The following is a 12,024-nucleotide window of genomic DNA, read 5'->3' as shown; positions in this document are numbered from 1 at the left end:
GAAAGAAAGAAAGAAAGAAAGAAAGAAAGAAAGAAAGAAAGAAAGAAAGAAAGAAAGAAAGAAAAAATTTCTACAAAAATTTGCCATTTGAAATTGGAGAATTGCACACAATTCACTTTGTGAGAAATAAGAACAGTCAATATGGCTTATTGGATATGTTTCTCTGTTCTGTGATTCCTGTTGCCTAATAGGCATTGTTTCTCACACATGTCTAAAACAGCAAAATTATCCTTTCAATATCCTTTGTTGACAAAAATTATGAGGTTAGGATTTTCAAAGAGAACACACATGACATGACACCTGCTTCAGCAAGGAAGGTTTGAAGGGCCGCGTGATGTTCGCTATTCCAAATCAAACCCAAATTTCTAAATGGTGTCACTGCAAGCAGTGTTGAGGCAGAAGAAAGTCTAGGTACTACATTTATCCAAGGCAACTCTTTTAATATAATGCTTGTTTCCCATTTTCCTTCACTATACATCATAAAGAAATATAAAAGAATAAAGATAAAGAAAAGAGGAGATATGTCACACATTTCCTTTGTTCAGGCCACTGTGATTGGCTGGATTTGACATCCACTCCCATGATTACACGCAGCTAGAGCTGCCTAGTGTGGCTTTGTTCAAAACTGAAGGATTATGCCAGGCATGATGGTGCAATGCCTTTAATCCCAGCACTCTGGAGGCAGAGGCAGGCAGATCTCTGAATCAAGATAAGCCTGGTCTACATAGTGAGTTCCAGGCCAGCTGGGGCTACAGGGAGACCCTGTCTCAAAAAAATAAACGTACAAACCAAAACCAAAACAAACCAAAACAAACAAAAAAAAACCAAAAAAACCCTGAAGGATTCCATTTCTGCTTTCCATCTTTTGCCCCCTTCCCCTCACGGGAGCTTCCTAATGAGTAACTGTAGGAATAAAAAGCCTTTGTTGTAGATTCCTGCAGATATCTGAATGTTCTAACAAGCCATGCTTTTACTCATTTACCATTCACACAGTACTTTGTATTTCTACCGAAGAGTTTAAAGATCAGGATTTCTGTTTCATTTAAATCTTAAAGCTAGAAAAACAGAAGCACAGAATATTTAATGCATTTCTATAAACAAATCAGAGGACTCTGAATAGAGCCAAGCTATTTGCCCACCATTTTATAGGAATCTGATGCTGTCCTAGTTTGGTTTCTGTTCCTGCAATAAACACCATGACCAAAAACTACTTGGGAAGGAAAGGGTTCATTTGGCTTACGTGTTCCAATAACACTCTACTATTGAGGGCAGCCAGGGCAAGAACTCAAGGCAGAAACCGAAGCAGAGACCATACAGGAATGCTGCTTACTGGCTTGCTTTCCCTGTCTTGCTCAACTAACGTTCTTTCTTTTGGTCTTTTTAGGACAGGGTCTCCCTGTAGCTCCAGGTGACCTGGAACTCACTGTGTAGACCAGGCTGGCCTTGAACTCACAGAGATCTGCTTGCCTCTGCCTCCCAAGTACTGGGAGGCAGCACGGCCAGCTCAACTAACTTCCTTAAACAACCCAGGCCCACCTGCCCAGGGATGGTACTTCCCACACTGAGCTAAGCCCGTCCTTATTAATCAGAAATAATAAAAAAAAAAAAGGTCCATAGATATGTCCACAGATAAATCTGATGGAAGTAGCGCCTCAGTTGAGATTCCTTTTTCCAAATTAATGTCTAGGTTTGTGTCAAGTTGACAAAACTGTGACGGATGCTTATTATAACATAGCTGTTCAACTCTGGGACACTTTAAAGCTTAAATTCAATTAAGTATTGTTTCACATTTGTTCTAAATGGAGATTCTGTCAGTATAAAAATGCCACGCCATATATATCTAGGTGCTAGGTGTTTTCTGAAAGGGGAATCTCACCTACACCTCAGAGACATTGTGACATATGTGCTAGTGTTTCTTGACACCTGTGACTGGTTTTTGTTTTGTTTTGTTTTGTTTCTAGCATGTGACAATGTGGTCATAGTGAATCAAACTTATGGAGTCTTAGAAAGCATAAATTATCCACATCCTTATTCTGGTAATCAGCGTTGCAACTGGACCATCCAAGCATCAAAGGGTAACACTGTGAACTACACATTTACAGCATTTGAAATGGAAGAGGGGGAAAACTGCTCCTTAGAATATTTAGAGGTAGGTGTTCTGAATTCAGAAATAAGCCCATGTGCAGATGAAGTTAGACAAACCAAGCTAGAAGTCCTTCCTACTTTTCAAAACTGAATCCCTAACCTGTGCTATATGTCAACCACCCGTTATCTGAACAGATGTACTTCATGTCTCTCATCCCATCATTGTCCTATCGAGACTGTTTAACCGACTAAATCGTATGAACAAAGAACCATTTATGTTTTTGGGTTTCAATGCAATAGATGGATTATTGACTTTAACTTTAAAAATTATTATCTTGTTTTTAAATTTGTTCTCCATACATAAGAGAAAATGTTTAAGTACATGGATTTATTTAACATGTGCCTGGTACTAAGTGTTATTCTGATCTCAAAATTCAAGTTCATTTCAGCTAATTTTCCTTTTATAGAATAGAAGTTTTATTTGTTATAAAATGACCCTAAGTAACTTTTTATACAGTTTTCTTTATGTAATGCTATGCAATAAAAGTTGAGTATTAGGCAGAATAGAATATGAGAAAATCTGCTATTTGTAGCATAAGAAATTTTATTCAAGAAAGCTTTTCTACTAACTTGTATGTGCAACGTTTAGGATTATAGATTTTAAAATTCTGCAGCTATCTGTTTTCCTTATTTAATATTTTAATATTGGTGTCCACTCCTATCACATAGTATATGAATATTAGCTTAGATATTGTTTATACTTCACATACCATAGTTTCATTCAAACTATTTACATCTATTTTTCATGATTACTAGAATAACTGGATCATGTAATAGATCATATTTACTTCCTTCTCTGCTTGAATCCACATGTGGAGTTTTCTCTAGAAGTCCTTTCTGGAGCGTTGGGTGCTCTCTGGCTTCATTACATCACTTCCACTTTTCCTTCTATCCATATCATAATGACGGTGTTCTTTTTAGGTTATTAGTTGTAATGTAGCCAAATGGTACAGTGTTTGCCTAGGATGTGAAAGACCCTACATTGAATTTCTAGTAACTCAAAAAGTGATTGTGATTTTTAGAAACCTTGCTTGCAAAGACAACATCCAGTTTGTAATGCTGAGTTCATGTTCCCAAGGGGGACAAATCTTTATAGAATTTTCTTAATTGTCTTCTCACCAATTTTACTTTTAGAAACTAGCATAATTGAGGCTGTTTGAGGTTGCCATGTCTTTTCCAAATACTACATTTGTTATCAAACAAAGAAGAGAGAGCTGGTACATATTTTTAAAGACAGGATCTCACTACATAGCCCAGGCTGGCCTGGAACTCACTCTGCAGATCAGGCTGTGGTCCAGCTCACAAAGACCTGCCTGCCTCTGCGCCCTAGTGCTCTGATTAAAGGAGTGCACTGGGAGCATCTTTTCTCTGAAAGACTCTGTGAGGCCTTAACTATAAGGAGATTACTTTGTTTCAGGGAAAATTCCTTTGGATTAAAAGAAATGAAACACTCTTGATCCAGGCATGCTGACACATGCTTTAATCTCAGCCCCTGGGAGACTGAGGCAGGAGGATTGAGAATTTAATGCCAATCTGGGCTGCATAATAATATCCTACTTCAAGAAAGAAAGAGCCCAATCAAACAAGTGAGAAAAACTGACTTGCTTTATATGTAGAAAAAAAGTTGCCTTATAGAAGTAATAGTTATACATTAGAAAGCTGTATTTACTAGTGTTTTAAGAAACTATGGTACACAACCAACTTACAGTCATTATGTTTGTTGCTGGTTATTGTTGTTTGGCTTTCCACTTTTTGAGACAGGGTCTCAAGTAGCCCATGCTGGCCTGGAACTTGCTCTGTGACTGTAACTGGCTTTGAGATCCTGTCTCTCCTGCCTTCTTCTCCCAAAGGGTGGGATTACAGGTGTGCATCACCCTGCCTGACTTGGCAATGGTTCCAAGATCCACCTTACTTGGTGGAGAGTCAGATGGCCCTCATAAGCTCAGTAACAGTGTCTCCTTCTCTACATATCATGAGAATCTGCTCATAGTTTAGAAAGAACTGGAAGAGTTGCTTTCAGATACCTTTGCTCATATGACACACAGTAGATGGTAACAGCAAGTTTTACTGATTATGGCTGTTCTCATCCCCTATAGGCTGTGACTTCTTGAAAGGGTGGGCATTACTACTAACTTGTGACCCAAAGCCTTATTTTACATTGAGATATTATACTAGTTTGAGAAACTGAGGTTAAATTGATTATCACAACCGTTTTTGTTTTAGTCTGATGACAGCTATTATTGAGAAAGAATTGAGCTCCAAACTGGTCTTTTTGTAAATCCCTACATAGTTCAGTGAAACCCTATGGCCTTGAGCATAAAGCAAAACATGCAACACATGCAACGCTTGGATGCATGACAAATGCTGCGTAGGCACCATGATCGTGATTTGAGAAAGTCCAGGGAGGTAAACTAATGGGAAGAGGGAGGCTTGGAACTGGTCTTGAGCCTGGGCTCCTGGGGAGGAAATAGGAAGAAACACATTCAGGACTGAACTCCACTTGTTTGGACTCCTCTGTGGATGGAATGGTAATTAAAAGTCATTTTTAGTGGTATTTGGAAACAAATTAAAAATGCTTCTCCAACAGCTACAGAACAGCCCGTCAGAGGCCTGCTGGGATGATATGCCTGCTGTGTTCCAGGCATACAATTTCTTGTTTAGTAACGTGAATTGTGAAAGCAGCAAAAATACAAAATAAGAACCAGAAGTTCAAAAAATCCTTCCAAAGTATGACACCATTGCCAGAGGGAGGAGATTTTTTTCCGTTGCTATAAGCCAGGGGGCACGACCAGAGCCACCACTACAGTGGCTGGTCTATGATGGAAGATTTAAAAGCACAAATAACCATTTAAGGAGAAAAAGTCATAAGCACAAAAATGCAGCTTCCATTATTTTAATAACCTCTAGTTAAAGTTTTTTTTTTTTTTTTCCAAGTGGCTTAACTAAGTCCCCATTGAGTGATCATTACTGGAGCCAGAATTTAGTTATTTTGAATTAACAAAACTGATACTATAAAAAGACTGGGATGGGTGCTGGCCAGATTTTGTGCCTAAGCTTGCTGCTGAGGTGTCAGTTGGTAATGATCCCATTGGGAAACAATTTTCCCTTTATTGGTTGATCCTCTGGGCAAAACGAAATGCATCAGACTTAGAGGTGACACCTCAGCTGGAGAGTGAGTCCCTTCTTTAAGGAAGTTGGATATTGCCCAGGCCCGATGTGAAGTCAGACTTAAGGATTCAGAACTGGATTTCACTTTTTCATTTTTTATTTTTATCCTGAGTCTCTATGTAGAAGAAATTTCTACTAGATGACTGAATATAGAAACAAAAGTATTAGATTTGGGAGAAATCAGCATACAGATGTGTGAGCACCCCATGGGAAATGTTAGGTCAACAGGGGGCATGTATGGGGCCAGAAGACGGAAGTGGAAGGAGGTTATATTACTGAAGCCAAGAGAAGAGTGATGGGGTTAGTGATCAAGGTGGATAGGCACTCCCAAGTGGTCAGGAGAGTGAGGAATGAGACTTGTCACTAGAAGATTAGTGTGCATTGTGGCTTAGGAGACAGACCTCAGTATGAGGAGAAAGTGAGGATAGACCAAGTTCTGGGAGAGACCCTGCCTCAAAAGGAATAGACTGAGAGTGACAGAGGACACCTGATGCCTCTCCTGGTGTTCTGGTTAGCTTCAATTGCTCTGATAAAACACTGACCAAAACTAGCTTGGGGAGGAAAGTGTTTATTTCAGGTTATTGTACAGTCCTTCATGGAAGGCAGGCACTCAAGGCAGGGACCTGGAAGCAGGAGCTGGAGCAGAGACCAACTTACTGGTTTCTACCTCTGACCTATCCTCAGCCTGCTTTCTTATACAACCTAGGGGTGGCACCACCCACAGTGGGTTAGCACCCAAATCCACTCAATAATCAGGAAACTGCCTCACAGATATGACCATAGGCCAGTCCAATAGAGGCAATTCCTTAACTGAGATTCCCTCCCCTAAGTGTGTCAAGTTGACGATTGACGTCAACTATGACATCTCACGGCTATACATGTGCACAGAGCCACCCCCCCCACACACATACACACACACACACTCCACCCCCCACATACACACGTGCACATGTGCATAAATAAATATTGAAAATAAAAAGATTGCAATCTCTTGGAAGAAGTAAGATCTGTACAAACGGCTATTAAATCTGGCTGTATTCCACAATCAACTGGGAATCTTGTTAGAAAAGCATGTGCCTGGGGAGACCCTATCCCAGACTTCACCAGCATTGCTGGGGATTCAAGGAAAGCAAGCCTCCACAAGCCACTGGCTAGCACCAAAGACCACTGTCTATAGCTTACTTCCTCCTTGACAGGCAGTGGCACCCTCACCTCCCAGTTCTTTGGTGAAGTTACAGGAATGGTAGTAAGTATATCTCCTTGACACATACCTTTGTGTACAATTAATTCTTTCTCCTTAAATAAATCTACTTTCCCACAGCTACTGGGGAGCTTACGTGCTTGTGAGGCCTTGTGATACTGCTGTTACTGTAACTACCTCATCCTGTAAACGATGTCAGATTTATTGTACATGTTTTACATCTTAAATCTGAACGTTGCCCCCATCCTTTCCTTACTTGGCACCTTCATTATTATAGGCTTCCATTCTGTCCTTCCTCCATTATACCCCTGTCCCTTTTCCACTAAAGGCAGCTTTAGTTCTTCCCAATTACGTCAGTGGCTTCTGTCAAATGCATTTCCCTCCACTCTGTAAAATCTAGTTCATCTATTGCCAAAACCTTACTGATGTCATCCTGCTGGCCAGATATTTATATCACTATTTATAACACTTCCATGTCCTCTTTGCAATTGCAAAATAATACATTTTTTAAAAGAATGGGGGCTGGAGAGATGGCTCAGTGGTTAAGAGCACTGGCTGTTCTTGCAGAGCACCTGGATTTGGTTCCCAGCACCCACACGGTGGCTAACAACCATCTGTAATTCCAGTTCCAGGGGATCTGACACCCTCTTATGACCTCTGTGGGCATTGCCTGATATGAATGCACTAACATTCATGTAGACAATACATTCATACACATAAAATTTTAAAATATTAAATAAAATATTTTTTAAAAAGAATGGACAGAAAAGCTCATCAATTTCTTTGGAGTTACCATGTTGACACCCATTCTTTCTACATCTATAGTCTGAGCAATATTTTCTATGCTACAATTGTGAAACATCCTATTTCATGGCCCATGTGCTATAGGAATTACCCAGTGTAACACCAGCTGCCTTTATAGAGAGCTCACAGATTTGCTGGTGCTTCATGCAATACAAGTTAATTTCTCAGTCAGGTCATGTTAAGTCAGGTATTCTTGGCCATATGGTGTTTCATGAATACAGACAAAGGGGAAGTTGATTTGAGGTAACCACATAGCTGTCTGCCACAAATGTGGATCGATGATTCACTAACAAGAGCCTTGTGTTAGAGTGAATTTGGGAAGTGCTGGGTTAGACAGGATTCAATAGGGTTGGTTTTTTTTTTTTTTTTTTTTTGCTGACCATGTTGCTTCTTCAAACAGTCACTATTCCACTATGCACTGTTCATTTATCCATTCAGTAGATAATTTCTTAGACTCCTAGACTGTGGAAACGTAACTGTTTATCACTAGGTTCCAAGGTGTCAGACTGAGGGTTGACTAGGAAAAGCTGTGTTTGGGGAACTGAAAGTAGACCACCAGGAGGTTTCTACCATGCCTGTGGGAAGGTTAAGAATTTCAATGACTGGGGCTGAAGAGATGTCTCAGAGGTTAAGAACACTTAGTGCTCTTGCAAAGGACCCAGGTTTGGTTCCCAGCACCCGTATGACAGCTAACAACCATCTGTAATTCCAGTTCCAAGAGATCTGATGCCCTCTTCTGTCCACTGCAGGCATTGACACATGTGGTGCAGTTGCATACGTGTAGGAAAAACACTCATACACGTAAAGATAAAAATAAAAATTAAAAAACAAGTTCACAAGTTCAGTATTCTTTCTCAGATCTCTCTTGGAGCAAATCTCTCAGGGCCAGAGCAGAAAAAACCACTGTCAGATTGGCCTTTTTTTTTTCAAGCTGGCTTTGATCTTGTAGATATCCACCTACCTCTACCTCTCAAATGCTAGGATTAAAGGTGTGCACTACCACATCCAGTTGGAATGGCATTTTTAATATTGTATTATTTTCTTTGTATGCGTATGTGTGTGGTTTTGGTTTTTTCCTTGTACTCCTAATCCTCCTGTCTCTGCTTCCTGAGTGTTGGGATAACAGGCAAGTGGCACCACGATGTCTTGAGATCTGTTAAGGGGCTTGCTGTAGGGAAGTGAGAGAGGTGGGCACATTGTCTTCCACTGCTGTAGAGGAAGGCGGTTAAAACTGAGGAATTTAAAGAACACTCAAAGATTGCTTGTAAGAATATTATTCCCCCACACTCCTGGAGAGAGCTTAACAGCTCATTGTTGGCTATCCAAACCTTCTGGGGGCAAGTTGGAAAGGTATTTCCCATCCTTCTAACAGCCTCCCTCTCTTGGAAATGCCAGCTGCCTCCCTCCAGCTCTGCCCATGAGAACTGGCAGCTTCTGCGCAGTGAGCAGCAAACCCAGGGCTGGGCTGCTTATAGCAGCTCCCACAGTCTGAAGTGGATTTTCTTTGCTTTCCAAGTTCCCTTGCTCTACTTCTTGGTAGCATTTTGACTCTCTCTTCCTAGGAATCTATTTAAAGACAAAATCAATTATTTCATCCATTTAAAGATTTTCATAAACTCTTCAATAAGGGAAGTGTATACAGATGTCTGTGTTTGTGTCACTGGTAATCACTTGACTTTTAATGGCTACCGTGCAGGACCCAAGAATAATTGCTCAGTTTCCAGATAACTTGGTTTCATGATAAATGATAGTCTTCTTCGGTCTTCCATAGAAAACAGCATTGGGACCTTCTCTGCCCCATGCTGTTTAAGGGTCATCACTAGAATCAAATCTGATCAAGCTGGCTTCTTCCACCTGCTGATTGCTGCGGGATGCTAAGGATAGTGTTTAGTATTGCTCAGTACTGCCTGCCCAGAACTGACTGCCCTGGGCTCCATAACAGAGCAATCTTAGTCTTCTCTCTGATGCTCAGGAAAGTATGGTATTTCAGAACAAAAATTCTAGAGCAGATATACCTGAATTAAAACTTAAGTTCAGGTGACCCTGGCAAGTTGGTTAGTCTCTATGTACCTCATTTCCTTTCTGAAAAATGGAATAATCAGAGTTAATGAGCTATAAATGCCAAGAACGCAAAGCCCAGCACACTGCAAACGCAGACACTCAGTGTCGCTGCAGGCACAGTGCGGACAAGAGCAGCTCCTGGTCAGGAGCGGGGCAGGGATTCTGCAGGCTGAGGTCTAGTTAGTGGTCCCTTCTTCAAGACACTCCCTTTTCCCCTCCCTGCCTGCAGCTGGAGTCCTTAATGCATTTTGGCACTTTCCGCAAAGGATAAATGAGAAATAAGAACATCAATATTTAATCTTCTTCTTTAACTGGAGCTCTGTGAAGAAAGAGAACAGAGAAGGACTTTATTCTGAAACTTCACTGGGTATCACTGTGACTTTTAGATTTGTTTGCGTTCTCTATCATTCCTTACAGAAAATAAAGACTTTTGTACCAATCTAACAATGTTTATTTTAGTAAAAGTAAAAGGCAGTGGAGAAAACAAGAATGTTTTTCCTTTGATGCACTTCAAAATATTGAATTACTAAATCTCTCCATTCCTCAGTTTGCAGAGCTTCACAGCACAGCCTTCATTATATAGAGCTGCTAGGACTTTAACTCGGAATAATGCCCCATAAAGAAAAATGCTCATAAATATTATGTAGCATTAGTCTAAGGTGAGCGTAATTTTGTGTGGTATTATTTGCTCTCTAAAGCCTTTTGCATTAAATAAGCAGCTATAGTTTGGGGTCTGGGGAGCTGGCTCATTTGATAAAGTGCTTGTCATATAAGCATGAGGGCCTGAGTTCAGATCCCAAGCACCAACATAAAAACCCAGGCATGGCAGCATACCTTTGTCATCCCAGCACTGGGAAGGCGGACAGGAGGATGCCTAGAACTGGCCGGCCAGTTTAGCTAAACTGGTGAGAGACCCTATCCCAAGAATAAAGAGGAGAATGGTTGAGGAAGACACCTGACTGTTTGATCTCTGTCCTCTGCACAGGTACGCACGTGTGCTTGCACCCGCATGCTCACACACACACACACACACACACACACACACACACACACAGAGAGAGGCTATAGTCTGCAAGATAGTTTTCCCGTTTGTGATTAAAGGGAGTGGACCCATGTGTGAGCCCAGGACTCCTTCCCTCTGCCTCCCAGTTTTCCTACAAAAGCTCCAGGGATTCTCTGTGTGAACCTAAGCAGTGTGATCAGTAAAATCTCACATCCTACTTGCAGCAAAGCAGAGAGCAGAAGAGACTTTGAGTCAGCACAGTGCGTTTGCAGCTCTTTGATTGAGGGCTCCTCCTCACACACTTCCTGGGCAGATGAGTCACACTTCCTGGAACTGTCCTTCAGAGGAAGTTTGTTTCTAGGACTTTTGCATTCTGTTTAGAGCTCAAAGAAGTTATTATGATTCTTAGGCCAGCTGCAACTCAAAAGCAGGCATGAGAAGTAGAATCTGTACACCAATCAGCTTGTGTATCAATACCAAAGTGAATCTGGACTCTTCTAGAATGAGCTGTGTTCAGAAGTTTAGAATGAAGTACAGTAACAAAGCCAGACTCTGTCCTGTCATTAAGTAGGCTAAAAGGTATTTCACAATATTTTGGCTCTTAAGTTGTCTGAGTAAAGTGTGGTTTTTTTAAATTGTAAAAATTAAAAGAAGAGATCTTTTTTATTTTTATTTATTTTTTAGTATTTTATTTATTTTTATTTTATGTGTATAAGTGTATTGCCTGAATATGTTTAAGTGCATTTGTGTCATGCAATGCCCAGGGAGGTCAGAAAAAGGTGTCAAATTCCCCTGAGGTGGACACTCTCCACCAGCCTCCGGTGAAATGTGCTGTTGCTCTCAACATCCTCTCAGATTTGAAACAGAGATCCAGATGGAATAGTAAACAAACCTCCTACAATTTCCAGACTATCTTTACACCACTTAGAAATTCCTTTAGATGCTCAAAACTTGAAGCTATTCCCCGCACACATCCGTCCTGGTGTTTCCTCACGCTGGTTTGTGCCCTGGTCAGACCAAAGGCAGCAAACTCACAGGAGGCCCCCAGCACCCCTGTGGGCACATCGCATGGATAGTAGTGCCTTCATCGCAATGCTGAATTTTAAATATTGCTAGCCCTAGTTGTGGATTTGGGTTAGCTAAGTTAATTTTCTACTTTTTCAAAACAGGGAAGGTTTTCAGTTGCAATGTTGCCGATTCTTTTTGGTTTCTAAGTCAGCATCCCAAACAATCCTGGCATTTTCTTCCTACATTGATCTTATTCATCCGCTACAATTTCCAGACTATCTTTACACCACTTAGAAATTCCTTTAGATGCTCAAAACTTGAAGCTATTCCCCGCACACATCCGTCCTGGTGTTTCCTCACGCTGGTTTGTGCCCTGGTCAGACCAAAGGCAGCAAACTCACAGGAGGCCCCCAGCACCCCTGTGGGCACATCGCATGGATAGTAGTGCCTTCATCGCAATGCTGAATTTTAAATATTGCTAGCCCTAGTTGTGGATTTGGGTTAGCTAAGTTAATTTTCTACTTTTTCAAAACAGGGAAGGTTTTCAGTTGCAATGTTGCCGATTCTTTTTGGTTTCTAATCAGCATCCCAAACAATCCTGGCATTTTCTTCCTACATTGATCTTATTCGTCCC

The 12,024-nt window shown here is 40.9% G+C and overlaps 1 protein-coding gene across 1 annotated transcript in view; it reads left to right on the top strand.

The window, feature by feature from the left end:
• Cubn (cubilin) overlaps positions 1–12,024 on the top strand; it is a 291,759-nt gene that overhangs the window by 79,270 nt on the left and 200,465 nt on the right. The window contains exons 26-30 of the mRNA XM_008833899.3: positions 1,962–2,155; positions 5,737–5,746; positions 5,865–5,879; positions 7,780–7,790; positions 10,827–10,831. Of these exons, the coding sequence (XP_008832121.1) occupies positions 1,962–2,155; positions 5,737–5,746; positions 5,865–5,879; positions 7,780–7,790; positions 10,827–10,831 (235 nt within the window). The remainder of the gene's footprint in view (positions 1–1,961; positions 2,156–5,736; positions 5,747–5,864; positions 5,880–7,779; positions 7,791–10,826; positions 10,832–12,024) is intronic.

This window comes from Nannospalax galili, unplaced genomic scaffold (assembly GCF_000622305.1).
Source record: "Nannospalax galili isolate Female #2095 unplaced genomic scaffold, S.galili_v1.0 scaffold976, whole genome shotgun sequence".
Taxonomy (NCBI): Eukaryota; Metazoa; Chordata; class Mammalia; order Rodentia; family Spalacidae; genus Nannospalax; species Nannospalax galili.
Note: the sequence above shows the minus strand (reverse complement) of the source record. Positions and strands in the feature narration are given on the sequence as shown.